General features: G+C 37.0%; 1 protein-coding gene across 3 annotated transcripts in view; it reads right to left on the reverse strand.

Annotated features, from left to right (window-relative positions):
* ATP6V1A (ATPase H+ transporting V1 subunit A) overlaps window positions 1–21,970 on the reverse strand; it is a 66,205-nt gene that overhangs the window by 10,433 nt on the left and 33,802 nt on the right. For all 3 annotated transcript variants that reach the window (XM_086675395.1, XM_025912911.2, XM_086675394.1), the window contains 9 exons: window positions 19,349–19,563; window positions 18,935–19,072; window positions 16,362–16,513; window positions 12,027–12,189; window positions 11,127–11,235; window positions 5,171–5,293; window positions 4,709–4,823; window positions 4,089–4,152; window positions 2,058–2,261 (listed from right to left, as the gene is read on the reverse strand). In XM_086675395.1, the coding sequence (XP_086531521.1) occupies window positions 2,058–2,261; window positions 4,089–4,152; window positions 4,709–4,823; window positions 5,171–5,293; window positions 11,127–11,235; window positions 12,027–12,189; window positions 16,362–16,513; window positions 18,935–19,072; window positions 19,349–19,563 (1,283 nt within the window). The remainder of the gene's footprint in view (window positions 1–2,057; window positions 2,262–4,088; window positions 4,153–4,708; window positions 4,824–5,170; window positions 5,294–11,126; window positions 11,236–12,026; window positions 12,190–16,361; window positions 16,514–18,934; window positions 19,073–19,348; window positions 19,564–21,970) is intronic.

Here is a 21,970-nt window from a genome sequence, read left to right on the forward strand (position 1 = left end):
TGAATTTTTGAATGGTTACTAATTTGTACAAAAGATGTAACCAGGAATTTGACTGGCATCACATCAAATTTATAGATTAAAGTGCTATCTACCTAATAAGTCTATCTAAGACCTTGGACTGTCTCTCTATGTCTTCAGATTTTGTTTCATTTATTAGTTTTAAAATGTTTTCCACAGAATAATGTTATTTTTGATTAGTTCCTACATTCTCATTTTTGTTACTATTGTGGACACCTTATTTTTAGTTTTATTTTCTAACTGCTATTGCTAATACAGAAACATTTTCTTGATTTTTTGTTTATCTTGAAACCCTCACCAAACTTCTATTAGTTCTAATCATTTCTCTATTAATTGTTATTTTTCTTATTATATAATGATATTTTAATTTCTTTCTTTACAAGTTTTCTCTTTTCTTACATCATTGATTAGGTCTTCTGGTATTTGAGCATTAGCAGTGATAGTAAGTATTCTTGTTTTAATCCTGATATTTAAACAGAATGCATCAGAAGTTTTTCCTTTAAGTAAAATATTTTCCCTAGGTTTTAGTATATTACCTTTAACAAATTAAGGAAATTCCCCTCTATTCCTTGCTTACTAAGAGATTTTTAAAAACTATAAATAAGTAATGAACTTCGAATGCTTTTTCCACATTGGTTGAGATATCCCTTTTTCATTACATTAATTACACTGGTGAGTTACAATAACAGATTTTGTGTTGAATCATATTTGCATTCCTGAGATAAACTTTACTTGTGTTATTTTATTCTTTTAATACCCTACAGAATCTAGTAAACAGTAATATTTAATTTAGGAATTTGAGATCTATATTCACAAACAAAATGCCCCTGTGATTGTCTTTTCTTATATTGTCTTTGGTTCTGGAGGTCTTCTGTTTCTACTTCCTCTTAACCAGGGCCATAGTACTCATTTATAAAAAATGAGTATTTAATATGTGCTAGTTAGCTAATAATACTATCGGTTGTGGAAAACAAATTAGGAGGTGACTTTATAACATATAATAAAAAGAACAGAGCCAGATAGAGAAACGGACATCCTGACTAGCACTGCATACCATCTGAGAAGTCATTCAACTCTGGAATTTAATCTGGCCAAATTTAATTATACCACCCTCCTTTGAAACATCAAGACACAGACACAAGAATACAAGTCACGTGTTTAAGGTCACACAGCTATTATCAAAAAAAAAAACAAACTAGCATCCAATCCTTCTGATTCCTAGCTTTGGTGCTCCTGCAAAAATAAAATTGATCCAAAGCACGGCACTTCTAATTTGGTTGGTGATGGGTATGTTCTATTTCAAGAAATAAAAGTAAATCCAGTGTTTCTTTCTCATCTACAATATAACCAGGACCATGCAAAGCACTATAGAGGATCAAAAAGAATATAAAGGCTCTAACAATTTAGTTCCTCCTTCTGGTTGACCATTTTGAAGTGCAAGCCCCTCTTCTTTAACCTAGGAAAGCTCTGTGCCTGCTTTGACCAGAACATAAAACAGAAGTGATAGATATACTAGTTTGGGGGCCCCGGCTTATGAGGCTGTTGGTTTCCACTTTCTTTCTTTTTATATACTCTGTCTGACAGCCCTAAACTGACATGTGGAGACACTACATGGAGGGACAAATGTCCAGCTAACCCATAGCCATTCTAGCCATCCCAGCCCAGGCACTAAACCTGCGAGGGAAGAAACTTTCAGATGACTCCAGCCTCAGCCACCATATGACTGCAACTGTATGAGGGGCCCAAGCAAAATCAGCCCCGAAACTATGAGCAGTAAAACACTGTTCAAACACTCAAAAGTATTGGAGTGGTTTGTTACTCAATAGTAGATAATCAAAACAATAATCATCTTTCTACCTTCCATAACATAAATAGGACCTTCAAATATCTACTGGATAAAGGCTAAGCTAAAATTCCATTATTTTAAAAAACATTTAATAAAGACTCATTTTGCTAGGCAAGAATCCAAGGTTCTCTCTGTCCTTAAAACACACCAGTATAACTCCTAGATCTGTCCTCCATGGGGCTTAACTACTCACCTTTCCAACAAGTTGTACAATTTCTGCCAGGTCTTCTTCTTCCTGCAGAATCTCCTTAGCTTTGGTCCTCAGAGGAACAAATTCTGTGAAGTGTTTGTCATAGTACTCGTCCAACGCACGCATGTACTTGCTATAGCTGATTAACCAGTTGACAGAGGGGAAATGCTTACGTTGAGCTAGTTTCTTATCTAAGCCCCAAAACACCTGATGTAAAAAAAACAAAAACAAAAACAAATTCATGATTTTTCTTAAATAAGTAAATAAATAAAGCCTTGAAGTATATTTGTTTGTTCTAAATATGCAATTCTGTAATTTTTTGGTCAAATTATCTTTTTAGTATATACCATGTGTAACTGAAATAGAATAAAACTTAGAATTAAAAAATATATTTCTTTTAGTTTCAGGAGAATTATAGTCAAATTCAAATTGTATCTGAATTTCCTCAATAGTATGGCAAATCTGATAGAAAAAAAAAAATTGACTCCTTTGAAGATTTATTATGGTACAATATAAACAGAGGAACCAGAAAATGTCTATAGAGAAAGAACAGATTCTTCCCTTTGATTAAAAACCTGGAAACATTCTGATTAACTTGGATTCCCTATCATGAAGGGTCAACTCAATAAATCTACCAATCATTTTTCAAAGGCCAAATGTTCATATATATTTTAGTCATTTTAAAAAGTTTTCTACTTTTTTAAAAAATTTTTTGATGTTTATTTATTTTTGAGAGAGAAAGAGACTGCCCGAGTGGGGGAGGGGCAGAGAGAGACAGGGAGACAGAATCTGAAGCAGCTCCAGGCGCTGAGCTCTCAGCACAGAGCCTGATATGGGGCTCAAATTCATCAACCGTGAGATCGTGACCTGAGCTGAAGTAGGCTGCTTAACCAACTGAGCCACCCAGGCACCCCATTTTGTTTTGTTTTTTAATGTTTATGTACTTTTGAGAGACACAGAGTTAGAGCCGGGGTGGGGCAGAGACAGAGAAGAAGACACAGAACCTGAAGCAGCTCCAGGCTCTGAGCTGTCAGCACAGAGCCTGATGCAACGCTCAAACACACAAAAAAGGTGTGAGATCATGACCTGAGCCAAAGTTGGACGCTTAACTAAGCCGCCCAGGAACCCCTATATTTTATACCTTCTTGACTTTACTCCTCCTTTCCCTGCAATTTAAACTCAAAATGTTAGCAAAGGTTAAACACCTTGAGAGCTGTACATTTAGCCTGACATTTCTTTTTATCAGATATTGACAGAAACGTAAGCAAATATTCTTTTTCTCACATGAATAATACTTATGAATATATCAACATTTATTTTCTTTACTATAGTCCTGATTTGTATACATCTTTCACTTAGGCTTCTCTTAATGGCCAAGTTGGCTAGCTATCCACTACCATTCATGCCTTGTCACTGGGAGGCAGCTGCGTAGGCAGAAACTACACTTTCCAGCTTTGCTTTCATCTGGGTGTGGCTAACAGAATGAGTGGGGGATTGCACTGGAGCCCAAAGTTCACAGAGTGGGTGTGCCTTCTCCACAGTTTCCACTTGTGGCAGCAAGATGCAGATGGTTAACAGTCTAGGTGATGATGGTGGAGCCCAAGCTGGAAGGACCTCTGGTCTGTGAATTATTAGTATATGGAAAAGAGCTGCCCTCTGATAGGATCATCTGCTTTAGACCATACTATGAGGAAAAAGAAACTTCTACTGGGTTTTTGTCATTATGCATTTTTAGGCCTATTTGTTTCTACAACCAGGGTTACTCTCATTTAAAGGGTAGTATTATTCTAATACTAATAAAACTTTGCTATTCCAGATATATTTTCCACTTACAGAAATTAAATTTCATAAATCTTCAGCAAAGAGCTAAGAAAGAATGGACAGAATAAAAACTCTCAGTGACAAGAATGTTCCTAAAACAAACCTTCCTACTGCCTACTTTTAATGAGTAAATTTAATACTTCACGATGATTAGGTAACATTAGGGTAAGGGTGGGAAAGCTCAGAAGTTGACTATGCTAGGAAAAGGTATACCTGAACAATACCAAGAGTAGCGGATGTAACTGGATCAGAAAAATCACCACCAGGTGGAGAAACCCTAAATTTAAAAGAAAAAAAGTCATTAGAAAAGCTTAAGAAAACACAGCCGGTATATGAAAGTAAAAGTTTTTTAGAAGTTAATTTTAATGTAAATAACTTTAGAACTAACCTTTGAAAAGAAAATCTACATACAAATATTAATAAAAATCAATACTAAATTGCAAATAAGAATGGTAACTATTGAATGCCTTCAAGTGCAAAATATGAGAGACATAATCAATTTCATGACTCTAATCGAATAGATGAAGCAGGAAGGAAGAAAAAACTCTAAGAACAAAGTATGGCTTTAGGTAGTGATCATGGATCTCCACTTTGTTTTTCCATACAATCTTACTTAAACACGTCTATAATTTTCTAAGTTACTCGTAAGATATTGTGACTTGAATATAAAAAAATCAGTGCAGAGATAACCTAAACGTGTACATTGTAAAGAGCTCCTCGGGTGACCCTGCAGTGGTTAAGAACCACTACCCTCAGAGGAAGCTGAATATTTTCTCTTTAAAATATATGACTTTTTATTCTTCTTTTGAAGAGTAAATAGTTTAGGTGCTTACGCTCCTACAATGCTGACACTTCCTTCTCTTTCAGGATTTCCAAGACATTTCACCCTGCCTGCTCGCTCATAGAAAGAGGCCAGACGGGCACCAAGGTACGCAGGATATCCACTATCTGAAAAGCGAAAAGAAAATTTTTTCTTTAACTAAAAAAAAAAAAAAAATTTTAATGTTTATTTTTGAAAGAGAGAGACAGAGAGAGAGAGACAGAAAGAGAGCGAACGGGGGAGGGGCGAAGAGTGAGACACAGAATCTGAAGCAGGCTCCAAGCCCCACACTGTCAGCATAGAGCTCGATGCAGGGCTCCAACTCATGCACCATGAGATAACGACTTGGGTGAAGGTGGATGCTCAACCAACTGAGCCACCCAGGAGCCCCGTGAAAAGAAATTTAAGGGAGGTTCTAAGCCAGTCCTAAAAATCCTATCAGCCTTTTAATATAATAAGCAATACAAAGACTCACCTGCAGGCATTTCAGCTAAGCGACCAGAGATTTCTCTAAGGGCCTCCGCCCATCTAGAGGTAGAGTCAGCCATCATACTGACGTGATAACCCATGTCACGGAAATATTCTGACAGCGTAATTCCTAAATTGGGGAGAATATTACAAGTTATAATTCTATAATGTAGAATCCTGACTTTGTCATCATTAAGAAAACTTTAAAGCAATAAATACATGAGGCAGACTGTTAGCTGTTCACCAAAATCCCCCTTCTTTTGTGCATACAGCCAAATTATATTTCCTAGCTTCCTTTGTATTTAGATATGACCAGGTAACTGACCTCTAGCTAACAGAATGAAAGTTGAAGTAATGAGTTCCATCATCAGGCATGCCACACATCCTTCCATGCTCTTTATTCTTTCTGGCTTACTGAGATGGACAGGACTCCCAGCAGCCCTGAAAGTCAGGAGTTGAAAACGGAAGAGTACTTTTCAGCCTGGGTCCCAGCCCAGAATGACAGAACGAAGAAGAGTCCCCCTAACCACTTAAAAAAAACATCTGTAGGGGCGCCTGGGTGGCGCAGTCGGTTGGGCGTCCGACTTCAGCCAGGTCACGATCTCGCGGTCCGTGAGTTCGAGCCCCGCGTCGGGCTCTGGGCTGATGGCTCAGAGCCTGGAGCCTGTTTCCGATTCTGTGTTTCCCTCTCTCTCTGCCCCTCCCCCGTTCATGCTCTGTCTCTCTCTGTCCCAAAAAAAATAAATAAAAAACGTTGAAAAAAAAAAAATAAAAAAAAAAAAAATAAAAAAAAAAAACATCTGTAATCCTGAGCAATGACAAATTTGGGTTTATTTGTTGCCATAGCCTATTCTAATATTGTACATTTAATTTTTTTATGTTTATTTATTTTTGAGAGAGACAGAGCATGAGTGGGAGAGGGACAGAGAGAGGGAGACACAGAATCTGTGTCCAGGCTCTGAGCCCAACGCAGGGCTTGAGCCCACAAACCGAGAGATCGTGATTTCAGCCAAAGTCAGAAACTTAACTGACTGAGCCATCCAGGTATCCCAATATTGTACATTTTAAAAACCAGGAAAAGACTTTTTCTCTATTTTTTGTGAGACAATTAAGTCTGAAATTAATTCCCATTGCAGCTTTTGTCTACGTATCACATACACATATACCAAAAACCATCAACTAATTAGCTTATTTTTCAAATGCAACAAATGTTAACACAAGTAATACCTTAATTATCCAGATCATTCTCCTGTGTATACCAGGTTCTGTTCTGTTAAATCACTTAGAGTAAACCATTTAGAAGAAGCTAATAGACAGAAAGAAGTCCTGGGTTCTAGCTCCTGTTCTCTGATTAATCTCCACAACTAACTTCATTTCCCAGTGTTATTTCCTAATCTGTTAAAATGGAATAACTCTTGTTCTACCTACTTGTGTATATCAGATGAAATGATATGTATAAACGCCTTTACTAAATCATAATAGTCTCAAAATCTAATGCCCTGATTCCTTTATTTTACCAGTAAAGAAAAAGTCTTATATAAGTAAAACAAAATAGTGCTCGAAAATTCAGCGCTTTACTATTTATCATATTGTACTTTCAGAATAAGAAATCGATATCTAAGGCTTCTAAAAAAATGATTCCATGAACAAAGTCTTTAAAAAAAATATTGCTTCTCATTATTAAGTTTTAAAAAAAGGGGTGCCTGGGTGACTCAGTTGCTTAAGTGACCAACTCTTGATTTTGGCTCAGATTATGATCTCAGGCGTTATGAGACAGAGCCCTGAGCACTGTGTGGAGCATGCTTGGGATCCTTTCTCTCCCTCTCTTTCTGCCTCTCCCCGGCTTGCACTTTCTCAAAAATAAATAAATAAACATTTAAAAAGGCTTAAAAAAATAGTTATCACATATTTCAATCTGATGATAGGATCAGATCCTCACTTATATGAGCATACATAGCTGCACTTTAAGCCTCTGTGATAATATTCTGTGATAATGTATTAGGGAGACTTGGTGGAAGAAACAGATACATATGAGTAAACTTCAAAGAGTTTTCAGTGCCTACTAGTTTAAAAAAAAAAAAAAAAACCCAGACAAAATAAAAAAATGAACAAACTGGGAAAACACTGGCCAACTCATGACAGATAAAAGACTAATTTCAAAGAGCTTTCATAAATCAGTATGAAAAATAACTCCTATCCAAAAGGAAAATGGACAGAATGCAGCTTTCAATTAGTTAATACAGATAGGAAAGATATTAGCTGAAAGAAATACAGACTGAATCAGTATCTTTATTTTAAAAAATTTTAAATGTTTTTTAAAATTTATTTTTGAGAGAGAGAGAGACAGAGTGTGAGCAGGGGAGGGGCAGAGAGAGGTGGAGACACAGAATCTGAAACTGGCTCCAGGCTCTGAGCTGTCAGCACAGAGCCTGATGCAGGGCTCAAACATGTGAACCAAGAGATCGTGATCAGAGCTGAAGTAGGATGCTCAACCAACTGAGCCACCCAGGCGCCTCCCTGCCTTTTTTTTTTGTTTAATGTCTTTTTATTTTTGAGAGAGAGAGAGAGAGAGAGACAGAGCGCAGACTGAATACGTATCTATAAAGCAGGGATAGTAAATTGTTAAATCTAGGTGCTGAGTACATCAGCGTTCACTGTGTGTTTGATAATTATCATTAGGAAGCATTACAAAACATAGCACTGGTGAAGATGTGGGGAAACAGAACTCTTGTTCACTCATATCCTTTTTGAAGAGCTATCAATATCTAAGATCCACATTAACAGTTGTATGCTTAGCAATTTTACTTTTATAAACTTACCTTACAAAAATGTACAAAGAAACACATGCACAAAACATGAAAAGAAACTGTAAAAAACATACACAAGGATGTTTTAGTGAATCAAGGTTTGTGACAGCAAAAAAAAAAACCAAAAAAACAAAACAAAACCCAAAACAAAAACAAAAAACAAAAAAACAAAACCTGTCAATAATTTATGTGTCTACCGGAAGGATGCTGGTAAATAGATTATGATACAGCCATACAGAAGGGATACTGTGCAGCCATTTAGAAAAAGTAGGTAGACTTCTTGTCTTAAAATAATAGGTGAATATATCCCTTTTCCCTTCTCATAAAAGTAATCACCAAACAAGGAGAACAAGAAGTATAAAAAACACAAACTCTATTACCAAAAACTAGGGGACATGTTTAGCTACAGAACAAAATAATGAGGAAAGCCACCTAAATGAGGTAAAACCCAAACAAGGATGTGGGAAGACCCCAAGAATTCACCTGAAGCTGAACATCTCAGATTATGCTTTTGTAAAACTGGGGCAAAGCCAAGAATCCGTTGTTTGGAATACTGCACAAGGGATACTGGGTACTGGCAGGAGTTCCTTGGATCCAGTATGGCATCAAGGAGAAGCAGGGTGATGGGGACAAACAAAATGCAGGTAGGCACTCTTTTACAGTGAGGAAAAAGTGGGTGAGGCAGGGTAGAAGAGAAAGAATGCACTGTAAGTGACCTTGTGGCAGTAGATTTCTGTTGGCAGGAGAAGATCAAAGTAACTTACACAACTCCATGCCATAACAAACTCCACAGATTGCCATGAAGCAATCCTGTCTCCCTTCCCATCTCCTGCAGAGATGAGTAATAGTAACAATACATATCAGTATGGGAACTACACAAAATACAAGAAGAAAAAGGACAGAAGAGCAAATACAATGATGGCCAAAGAACCTGCCAAGGAACAGGTGAAAACTGTGACCATGAGAAATTAATGAAAGAAACTGTTAATAACGCATCCTACCACACAATAAAATCTCAAGGAATATACAGTAAGGTCAGAAAAGAGGTTTCATGAGCCAGCAGAGCTCAACAAAGAGCTGGAAGAAAAAAATAAAGCCATTACAGAAATGAACGTTTCATTAGCAGCAAAGCAAAGAATAACCACTGAATATCCTGTGAGCAAATGAACAAAAGGCTAAATAAAAAGGATTAGAAAGGTAAGATATATAAGGTAAACAGATAAAGGAGATCCAATATGTCTAGTTTGAAGAAGATAACCATAGCAGAAGAGAAAAGTTTGGGAAACAATTCTTGAAAATTTTCCAAAATGAAAGACACGTTCATAAGCTGAAAAAGTACGCCTCAGGAAAAATTTATCAAAACTATCAATATTGGCATATATCTTAATAAAGTTGTAAAACTTTATTATTTTTTTAAATTTTTAATGTTTACTTATTTTTAAGAGACAGAAAGAGACAGTACATGATTGGGGGAGAGGCAGAGAGAGAGGGAGACACAGAATCCAAAGCAGGCTCCAGGCTCTGAGCTGTCAGTACAGAGCCTGATGCGGGGCTTGAACTCAAGAACTGTGGGATCATGACCTAAGCAGAAGGCAGACGCTTAATTGACTGAGCCACCCAGGTGCCCAAAAGTTATAAAACTTTAAATTGAAGGAGAAATTCCTTTGGGAAAAAAAAAAAAAAAAATCTGCCATAAAAGGAAAAAAAAGCAGGTTGGCTTCAGATCCCTCCCTTGTATTTAGTGCTACAATAAAAGTTCTCAAGGAAACAAACATTGATCCAAAACATTTTATACTCAACCAAACTACTATTAAAATTTAAAGGCAGTATTGGGGTGCCTGGCTGGCTTAGTCGGAAGGGCATGCAACTCTTGATCTCAGAGTCATGAGTTTGAGCCCCATGCTGGGGGTAGAGATTCCTTAAAAAAACAAAAACAAAAACAAAAACAAAAACAAAAACAAAAACAGGTGTGCCTGCATGGCTCAGTCAGTTAAACATCTGACTTAGGCTCAGGTCATGATCTCATGGCTTGTGAGTTCGAGTCCCATGCTGGGCTCTGTGCTGACAGCTCGAAGTCTGGAGCCTGCTTCAGATTCTGTGTCTCCCTCTCTCTCTGCCCCTCCCCTGCTCACACTCTTTCTCTCTCTCTCTCTCTCTCTCAAAAATAAACATTAAAAAAAAAAAAACAAAAAAGAAAATTTAAAGGCAGTAGAAAAAAACAAACTTATGAAGAAATAAGAATTCATAGAATGTAGTTTCCCTGAGACTTTCTTGAGGAAACTTTCAAAAGTCAGATTTTAGCCAACCACAAAATAAATGGAGAAATTCTAGCCAAAAGAGTGCCTGTGGGGACTGACTCCATTTTACTCTAGGTTTAAGGCTAATACGAATATTGTATGCATGGTTACACATAGAATGTGAATATCATAAATCTGAAAATGTAGAAATAAAAGTACCAAAAAGCAGGGATAGAAGTGGGAGCAAATATGGGAGGTAACACATAAGTGCACTGATTTTCTTATCTTTTATATCCAGCCATCAAAATATACTAATCCAAAGGTCATCATTAAAGTTACAGACATACAGATTTATTTGGAGTTTAGAACAATGGTAAAACATGTAATGAAAAAAAAAATGGTAGAAGATAACATCGTTTTCTGGTTATTAACAAGATTGAGACAATTCTAGAAATATACTGACATATCCTCATATGTACATAAAGCATTTATAGTACATAAAGCATTTTTTATTTTTATTTATTGATTTATTCATTTTTGTGCATTTTTTTAATTTTTTTTTTTTAATGTTTATCTATTTTTGAGACAGAGAGAGACAGAGCATGAACGGGGGAGGGGCAGAGAGAGAGGGAGACACAGAATCGGAAGCAGGCTCCAGGCTCTGAGCCATCAGCCCAGAGCCCGATGTGGGGCTCAAACTCACGGACCGCGAGATCGTGACCTGAGCTGAAGTCGGACGCCTAACCGACTGAGCCACCCAGGCGCCCCTGTGCACCATTTTTTAAAAGCTAGGAATATGGTTGTACACACAAAGTATTTTAGAATGAAAGGAAAGTTCTTTGGAAAAAGAAAAGGTTTGGTGCTAGCTTTAAACTTAAGAACAGATGTACACTGCTTTTATTTCAATTCATATACTCACCAGTATAAATAGAAGCTTCTCTAGCAGCAACAGGCATATTGGAGGTATTGGCTACCAAAGCTGTCCTCTTCATAATTGATTCCACCTTACCATCGACTTCCATTGTGAGCTAGAAGCAAACAATCGATTATGACCCTCCCATCTCCAAACAGAACATTTTAGTCCCCGCTTTTACAACTTACCCATATTTAATCCCTCTTATAATCAGTTTTCCCAAAGTAGTATTTCTCATCACTCCAACCTCTCCCCCCTGCCCCACTGTGCTGGAAAGAAGACAGGCATTATTTCCACTGCATAAATGAAATCCATTATTTTATGGAAAAAGGAATATTACTTTAGCAACCTAGTAGATTATATAAAGCCAATATAAAGTTCCCATCTACAAATATTTTGTCTATTTTATCTTCCTCCCAATAACTGAAAACCATCAGACCACAAATAGAAACTTTAAAGTATTTGAAAAATTCAAATTCCTGGGGCGCCTGGGTGGCGCAGTCGGTTGAGCGTCCGACTTCAGCCAGGTCACGATCTCGCGGTCCGTGAGTTCGAGCCCCGCGTCGGGCTCTGGGCTGATGGCTCAGAGCCTGGAGCCTGTTTCCGATTCTGTGTCTCCCTCTCTCTCTGCCCCTCCCCCGTTCATGCTCTGTCTCTCTCTGTCCCAAAAATAAATCAACGTTGAAAAAAAAAAAAATTAAAAAAAAAAAAAAAAAAAAGAAAAATTCAAATTCCTTTCCTGGAATATACAAATTGAATCACAAATATAATCAGAAAATTCTTTAAGAGATCCTTGACAAATCAGAGCATTGCTCTAGGTCCAAGACAAAGCTTTTTTAATTGCCAAAGGAAGTTGGTTAGTGGTATTTTCTCTAAAATAATATTTGAAGCTTTGTATGTACAGACCTCTGGGAAGTCCCGGAGGACTTCAGACATCTCATTTCCTCGTTCACCACATCCTACATAGATGATCACATCACTATTGGAATACTTGGATAGAGACTGCGATATCACTGTCTTTCCACAGCCGAAAGCCCCCGGGATTGCAGTAGTTCCTCCCTGTACACATCTGAGCGGAGAAAACAAAGTGTGGATTACTACACTTGCTAATTACTACTAACAAATAAAGTAGGTAAGTGACACAGAAAAACAAGTTGAAGAAACAGAGCACTTTGAAACATTTTCATCTGTATCTATATATATACAAAGATAGATATACAGATACAGTAATTGCTTCCGCAGCTGGTACCTGTAACAGTGTATGTTTTTTATTGTCATTAACCATCTCTACCACCTTTAATAGCTAGATTGGGAGGGTACATGCCATAAAGTACCTGGGGAAAAGGAATATGAAAATAAAACAGTACTAATGATACTTGGAATGTTTATATAAATTAGTTCATGTAAGCACAATATAGGAATTACAGCTAAAAGAAAAATTTAAACAACTTTTCTAAGTTGTCTTGAGGCAAAAAATAAGACTTAAGAAAATCATATCTTGCTATAAAGGTTAATGAACAAAGAATTTTGTTAAGGTGTTATGTCAATCCCCTTTTATACACTGAATAACTATTTATAAAGTACTTCCTAGGCACTAAAAACTGTTTGAAATGGCTGGAGAGACACCAGCAAATAAGATAGCCATGTTTCTGTACGCAGAGCTCACATTCCAGCGGTGTAAACCAAAGTCAGCTGGTGGTTATAGTGCCATTTAGCAGCTACATTCAAACTTTTCCTAAGAAGTGGCAAGAGAGAGTGAAATATCCTTAAGGGCAGGGCAAAGTGAATGGTGTGGTATGTCTGTGTGTGTGTTCACATGCCAAGTGTGCATGTAGAGCAGGAGGGTGTGGGCAGGAGAAATGAAATTTAATGCTAAGGGAAATTTCTTTGCAATACTGTTTTATTATAAAATTCACAGAAACATTATGACCTTAATAATGACAGACTTCTTCAAAATTAAACTAATACATATTAAACATTTTTTTTCTTCTTCAAACCTTTTTTTTTCTTTTAATACTTATTTATTTTGGGGGGACAGCAAAGGTGGAAGAGGGGCAGATAGAAGGGGACAGAGAATCTGAAGTGGGCTCTGTGCTGACAGGCTGACAGCAGTGAGCCCGATGTGGGGCTTGAACTCACAAACTGTGAGATCATGATCTGAGATGAAGTTGGACGCTCAACTGACTGAGCCACCCAGATGTCCCTCTCCCTCAAACCTTTCAGTGACTCTGATAAACCCCAAGGGCATGTCCATTCATCCTACGGCTTTGTATACCTCTCTCAAATCACTTTTTTTTTTTTTTTTTAAATTGTTTTTTTCAACGTTTATTTATTTTTGGGACAGAGAGAGACAGAGCATGAACGGGGGAGGGGCAGAGAGAGAGGGAGACACAGAATCGGAAACAGGCTCCAGGCTCTGAGCCATCAGCCCAGAGCCTGACACGGGGCTCGAACCCACGGACCGCGAGATCGTGACCTGGCTGAAGTCGGACGCTTAACCGACTGCGCCACCCAGGCGCCCCTCAAATCACTTTTAACTTGGATGGGGAGGCAGGGCTGGGTGTGCCCCAGTTTGGAAGTTCAGCAATTCAATGTGAAACATGCTATCAAGAGAACATCCGAGGTGCTAGGGGAAAACACAGGAAGGGGTGCAAAGTCTGACACTGGATTGGAGTAGGGTCAGGAAATCCTTCTGAAGGGAAGGACCTGAAAGGAAACAGAAATTAGCCAGACAAAGGGAAATAACATTCTAAGTAGAGGAAACAGCATATCCAAAGGTCCAGGGGCAAGAGGGAGCACTGCTTGAGGAACTAAAAGTCCTTCAGGATGCCTGGAAGATGATGCATAAGGAAGCTGGGCAGTCAAGTGGCTGACATGATACTGGAAAGTAAGCAATAGCCAGATCACAGACCAGATGGTTTTATAAGGAGTTAAGGAGTATATATTTTTTTAATATTTATCTATTTTTGAGAGAAAGAGCATGAGTGGGGGAGGGACAGAGAGAGAGAGGGACACAGAATCTGAAGCAGGCTCCAGGCCTGAGCCGTCATCACAGAGCCCAACATGGGGTTCAAACCCACGAACTGTGAAATCATGACCTGAGCTGAAGTTGGACACTCAACCGACTGAGCCACCCAGGCGCCGGAGGATTTAAGAGCAATAAAAAGCATTTGGGGTTTCAAGCAAAACAGTATAGGACCAGTTATGTGTTTTAGATGTGTCATTATGTAATATGGACAATCCTTTAGAAAGAAGGCAAGACTAAGGAGAAGTCTAATTAAATGTGATTATGGCAGGACCGAGGGTAAGATCCTTAATTAAAATCATGGAGTAGGGATGAAAGATGTAGATAAAAAATACCTGGGTAAGAGAATAAAAGCACTTCTTCAATAATTAGATGTGAGCAGGTAAGAATGATCCTTGAGAGAAATCATAGATTTTAGATTCAGCATTCACTGGATGGATAATGATAGCCGTTGAAACAGGCAACAAAAAAAGATGAACAAGTTTCAAGGAAGGGAGTGGTGATTAAGATGATGATTTTAGCTATGAACATATTGACTTAGAAGTACCCATTAGATGTTCAAAAGGAGAGGCATGATCAGAAGTGAAATGTGAGTCTGGAACTCACACAAGATCTGGGGGAAGATACAGATTTGGAAGTCATCATATGTAGGGGAAGATTTAAGTCATTAGAGTGGACAAAGTTATCCACATAGGGTAAGGGGCCCCAGAAAGGGAAAAATTCTAAGAAATATCAAAATTAAACGAGAAGGAACTTGCAGTGGAGAATAAGGACTTGTGTATAGAAGCTAACAGGAAGAACAAAAACAGGGTGTTTCAAGGAGGAAGGAATAGGCAGCAACATTCAACATTCAAAGTCATAGAAATTAAGGAAATACCAAAACTTATTTATTGAATTATCAGTATGGTAGTGAGTGAGAATGTTAGTGACAGTAGTTACAACTGTGGGCAAGCCAGCTGGGCAGGCACTGTGAATTACAGTGGGAAAAGTGGAGATGGCTAATTTATTTTTTCAGGGAGTCTGAAGATGAGGAGACAAGTAGTGGAAGACAGAAAGGAGAAAAGGATAGAAGGTAGATATTTTTTCATGAAATGGGAAATAAAAGGAAGATAACCTACAGAGGGAGGTCCCTGAGGAGACATGAGGTACGATAAGCTCCAGAAAGAGGAAAGATGAGAGGGGACAAATGGAAGTGTACATTAATGGAAGGAGTTTCACATGTGAAGGCTCTAGTATGATCATTTGTTGCTAATGAAGAAGGAAGAGTAGAGCCCAGGACCTGAGGCAGGTGCAGAGGTCTGAAACAGCTGCTGAGGAGAGCAGGAGAATGGGAAAGAGAGAAATGCAGTAGGATTTGGGACCCAGCAGTGAGATACCACCTTGCACTGATTAACTGAATTTCTCAGCAGCCTGTGTGTAGACTTGGGAGCAGGAGGTGGCTGGACAGATTCAGTTGGGATTTTGCCAGGTGAGTGTGACAGAAAACAAAGGAACAAGAAAATATAGTCTATTGGCCAGTATCCATAAGAGTGACAGACTATTAAGCTTAAGCTGGTTCCTGAAGGATATGGAAACAGGAGGTGCTGACTAATAAGTCACAGGATCGAAGATCTTGTGAGAAATAGTGAGAACAACTCAGAGGGTAGGTTTGAAGGGTTTAAGTGGGACGTATGTGGGTTCGTGATTCAGAAGTTGAAGGAGTTACTGTATCACAGCTTCTGTCTTTTCTGTGAAATAAATGATGAAGTCTTTTTGTTGAAAGTAAAGCAGAGTATGGTAAAGTCTGAGATTTAAAGACAAGAGGTTTGAGGTTTTTAAGCAGCTGATGAAGAAAATGGCAAACAGCAGACTATAAATTAAGAAAGATTCCTGGGCAGCACAGAGAGCCCAGTTGATTTTAGAAACCATATTTATAGTGACACCAGTCTACTAATTCCAGGACAGCTAAATAAAGATAGCTATATTGTTTGGGTACAGATTTTCTGGAAATTTTATTTTTTCAAAAAGTGTTAGAAGTAATACTCTTTTTGCAACTGTGTCAATGATTTCACTCCATAATAAACATTGGCAATATATGAACATTTTTAACTAATTTACTATTATTTCTCTAGATAAAATTTATTATAGCATTAGCACATAAGATATCTATAAGGCAGGGAAACAATAACCACATATAATCCTCTGAGGAAAAACCACAGGACATAGCTCAAACTTACGGAAAAAGGGCATCAAGGACCCTCTGGCCAGTCAACAAGGGATGATTAGCTGGCAGCTTCTCAGTGACAGGCCGAACTTGACGTACAGGCCACACTTGGACCATGCTAAACTTTTCCTTTATACCTTCAAATTCAAGTTCCAAGACAACATCCTATAGAAATACAGTAGGATGTTAAGTACAGTCAAATTTATGAACATTTCTTCCTCTAACATCAAAGTAACCCCAAATTCCTCTTGGGGGTAGAAAGCTAGTATGTGGAAGTGGAGGAGATTTATATTTCTTATTGCCAATCTTTTTTCATATATATGTTTATTTATTTTCAGAGAGAATGTGTGTGAACAGGGAAGAGGCAGAGAGAGACAGAGGGAGAGTATACCAAGCAGGTTCCATGCTGTCACCACAGAGCCCAACGCAGGGCTCAATCCCATGAACTGTGAGATCATGACCTGAGCCAAAACCAAGAGGTGGACGATCAACTGACTGAGCCACCCAGGTGCCCTGCAAATCTTTATATACAGTTCTAATTTTTTTTAACCAGGTGCATTTATTAGTTTTAATGCTTAAAAAAATAGGAGTTGAGAAAGACCTATTTCAAATAATAGAAGAATAGTTAAAAAAAATGATATGGATATGCACAGGGACAGGTCTTAAAAAGATACAGAAGATACGCTTGGGACTGAGGGAGAAATGAAAGTTTTTGTATTACTCTTTCCTTTGTTTACTTTATTATAGTGCTCTTATACCGATTTAATAAAAAATACTTATTAAGAACCCTAAAATATCTAATAAAGTAAAGTATTTTTAAATATTTACAAAAGCAAAAACATAATGAGTAATACTCTAACATTTATGAACACTGAGATGGTTTCAACTACTCACAAATAATCCCAATGTCCACAGACTTATAGCAATCTATAATTTTGTTACTCCATGAATTTGAACTGTCTACCTCAGAGTGTTCCTTCCATGTGTGTGAGTCTTTAAGCTGGTAAGGCTAGCTGATTGCCCAGAATCCCAATCTAAATCTTTTGTTCTCTATATTTTGTAGAGCAAAGACTTACTCTTGAGAAATGACTAGAAAATTGTTTTCACTCACATTTCATCTGGAACAGATTATTTGTTACAATAGTCTTCTTAATAAAGTTATCTTCATACCCACAAAGACTATTATAAGTCTACTGTATTTTACTGACTAGCAATAACATTAAAGGACTAAGTTTTAAACAACCTACCCAGAGTTAGAATTCATATAATCCATTATACAATTAATAATGCAAATATAGATTAACAGTTAAAAATCAAAGACTACTCTATGCCTAAAGAATCAGGGCTTTAAGATGAGCATAAATTAAGAAGCAGGAAAAATGTTATATTAGATATTGCTTTCCCTTAAAAAAAAATAACTCACTATGTTCTGCTTTTTGTATTCCCAAGCCCAAGTTCAAAAATAAAATCTTTATAAAAAATAATGATGGCAGTTATATACAGGAAACAAGAGGTGTTGGCAAGAATGTAGAGAAAGGGGAACCCTCTTACACTCTTGGTGGGAATGCAAACTGGTGCGACCACTGTAGAAAACAGAGTGAAGGTTCCAAAGGTCTAAAAATAGACCTACCCTATGATCTAGCAATTGCATTACTAGGTATTTACCCAAAGGATACAAAAATACTGATTCAAAGGGACACATGCACCCCAATGTTTATAGCAGCATTATTAACAATAGCCAAATTATGAAAAGAGCCCAAATGTCCATCAACTGATGAATGGATAAAGAAGATGTGGTGTGTGTGTCCTAGCAAGAAGCTAAAACACACACCCACCCACCCAGTGGAATACTACTCAGCCATAAAAAACGAACTCTTGCCATTTGCAATGATGTGGATGGAGCTACAGAGTATTATGCTAAAAGTGAAAACAAATCACTCAAAGACAAATACCATATGATTTCACTTATATGTGGAATTTAAGAAAAAAAAACAAAAAACAGATGAACACAGGGGGGAAAAAAAGAGAGGCAAACCAGAAAGCAGACACTTAACTATAGACAACAAACTGAGATTTACTGGAGGGGAGGTGGGCAGGAGGAGGTGTTATAAATGGATGATGGGTATTAAGGAGGACACTTATTGTGATGAGCACTGGGTGTTAGTAATGCATTACTACACTCTACACCTGAAACTAACACTATACTGTATGTTAACTAATGGGAATTTAAATAAAAACTTGAAAAAAAATGCATAAGGGGATCCAATGTACAACATGATGACTGTACATAACAGTATAGTACTATATACTTGGAAGTTGCTAAAGAGTAGATCTTAATTGTTCTCACTGCACACACACAAAGGTTAAGTAGGTAAAGTGCTTTGATGGAAATGTTAACTAACCCTATGTGGTAATCATTTTGCAATACATAAGGGTATTAAATCATCATGATAAAAAAAATTATGGGAGTTAATTAAAACTCGCACATTAAGTATCATTTCTATGGCTATTTAGGACACTAAAATGGGTACTCTTGGGACTATCAGGGAGGGCCACACTATGAGATAAAGTGTATATACTACTTACTGAGGTATCATAATTTCCAGGTGGAGCAATGTAAGTTACAGTTCCTCTGTTTCGTGGGGGTAACATGATTTTGTGTTTGATGAGTGAGTTCTCATTGACAATTCCATAAATATCTCCACCAGTGATGTGACTACCAACCTAGAGAACAAATGTATTGGCTGTTTAATGTTCAAATAAACATCAAGCTGTTTAACATTCAAATAAATATCAGGCAGATTCATCCTTGCTGCTATTACTTAAATCATTTGCTTCATTTATCAATAAAACATATTCTATAATTCTTCTAGCAGATTTAAAGAAAAAATTAAACTATACTTCTGTGGTCTATTTTTATTAAAGAGTACAAAATAGTTCATTAAACATCCATTTCACATTCTTTCACCAATGTTAGAAATCTTGGTTTCAAAGACATACCCGCAGGTTTTTGCAAGGTGTAAAATCCCATTTGACATCTCTGCTAAGAGCAGACACATTTACTCCTCGGGGAATGTAGATACTTTGGGTCTGACTGCTGATATCTGACAAAGGTCTCTGAATACCATCAAAAATAGCTCCCATGATGCCAGGTCCAAGCTCTACTGAGAGGGGTTTACCAGTGCGGAGTACAGGATCTCCAACAGACACACCCGCTAGAAACAGTAGTTGAGGAAAACTCACTCTGAAAGTTTAGAGACTCTATAAAAAGGAAGTATCACAGTTTAACAGGAAATGATACTTAAGAAGCTAAAACAGAAATTCTCAAACTTTCTCAGTTCACAACATCCTTAGTGTTCCATTAACTTTTTCAGGCCACAGGTCACTGTGACAAAAGATGTTATCTAATAATTCCACTTATTAAATAGTTATATCCAAACAACTTAATAAATATGTATGTCCTAATAACTGAATGACACTCTGAGAGAAAAATATATAGACTGAGAGAAAAAAATTTTTTAATTTCATTTTTAAATAACATCAATTCTTACAAATGGGATGTAAGTGCTTACTGGGCACTGTACCATTTTCAAACCTTGGAATCAAACTGAATACCTGTTCCACATTCATTTTTGTACAATACTTGCTTTTCAGCTTAGCAATCCCCAAACACTCAGCTTCCCAAAGATATGACATCATTGACAAGAATACAGTGCGGCCGAATAATGAAAGTGTTTATTAAACTGAAGCTACTGGTTCACGTGATGTCTGACAACATGTCTAATACTCCCGTGTTAACCTCAAAACTTTTAAATATCCTGGGGCATCACATGAGTTTGCTGCAGCTGCCCAGTATGCCTTCTGCACAGTCTGGGAACCACAGAGCTAAAAACAGCAGCGATATATGGTTAATACATTGTTCCAACTCTCCTTAATACATGATTTCAGCTATACTACTGAGGAATATCAATCCCCTAAAAAGGATACTAGTACGTGGCACAAAAACTTAAAATCTTAAGAATTAAGAAGTGGTTTTGGAAAGCAAAAGAATACAACCTGCAAGTAAGCACACTGAAATCACGCTGCTCTCACATACTTGTTGACAAGAGTAAAATCAGTACAACTTTTATTGACAGCAATTCAGCAAAATAAAAAATTTAAATGCATAAATCTTGACCCAAGAATCCAACTTCTGTGAATTCCTCCTATAGTTACACTATAACACTGTTTATAACACATATAGACTAGATACAACCAAAATTTCTATCATTAAAGAGATCAATAAATTATAATATTCATATGATAGAATTCTATGTAGCTGTAAAAAAAGAATAGGAGCTTCTATGAATTGCTCTAGAAAGATCTCCAAAATATATTTTCATTTCCATTATGAAACTTTTCAAACCTAGAGCAAAGTTCAGACTTTTACAGTGAACTCTCATATCTACCAGTTAGATCCTACCACTAACATTTTCCTATATTTTTCACATACCTATCCATCTTGCATAAAAAAAAGTAGGGTACAGAACAGTGCATATAGTATGCTGTCTTCTGGGGAAAAAAGGGAAGAAAGGTAACATATTTATATTGGTTCATATATGCAATTAACAACCTAGAAGGGTATACAATAAAAGGAATTAATAAAAATGGCTGCACGCATGCATGTGTTTTGAAAATTGGCCAAATACAGGATGACAATGGTGAAGAGGGTTGTCACTGTATACACCTTCATTTGTTTTTATCTTAAATCTTCAAACCACGTAAAAGATTGAATAAAAGATAAAGCTAACAATAGAAAAAGTCTTTTAAAAAAGTCTTTTTGATTAGTCATGATTTCATAGCTACAAAGACTTCTAATTTTATTTAAATCTCCAGATGATTTTGTTTTGATTTAGCACACCAGTACACACACAGAGAGACAAATTACCTGAAAAAAATGTATTTTAGTATGACAAAAAAGTTGTACCAAATAAATCTTAGTAAAATAATCGAAAAACTAGCGCCGCTGTATTTCTTGCAACATTATTTACAACAGCCAAATATGGAAGCAACCGAAGTGTCTACTGATAGATTTAATGGGTAAAGATGATGCAGCATACCTGTGTGTATATATACTTAAAACACTGTAACATATATGCATATGTGTACATTACACAAGAGAATATTACTCAGCCATAAATAAGCATGAAATCTTGCCATTCGCGACAATATGGGTGGACCTAGAAGGTATTATGCTACATGAAATAATTCAGAGAAAAATAGAGAAAAACAAATACCATATAATTTCATGTTAATGTGGAATCTAAAAAATTAAACAAATGAACAAACAAAAACAGAGACAGATTCATAAATACAGAGAACTGGTGTTTGCCAGAGGGGTGAGGGTTGAGTGGAGGGGTAAAACAGGTGAAGGAGATTAGAGGTACAAACTTCCAGTTATAAAACAAATTGGTCACAGGGATAAAAAGGTATAGCATGCAGAATATAGTTAATAATATTGTAATAACTTTGGTAAGATGGTAGCTATACTTATAATGGTGAGCATTTCATAAAGTATATAATTGTCAAATCCCTATGTTATACACCTGAAACTAATAAAATATTGTATGTCAACTGTACTTA

This window comes from Puma concolor, chromosome C2 (assembly GCF_028749965.1).
Source record: "Puma concolor isolate L17-30 chromosome C2, mPumCon1.1.hap2, whole genome shotgun sequence".
In the NCBI taxonomy this organism is placed as follows: domain Eukaryota; kingdom Metazoa; phylum Chordata; class Mammalia; order Carnivora; family Felidae; genus Puma; species Puma concolor.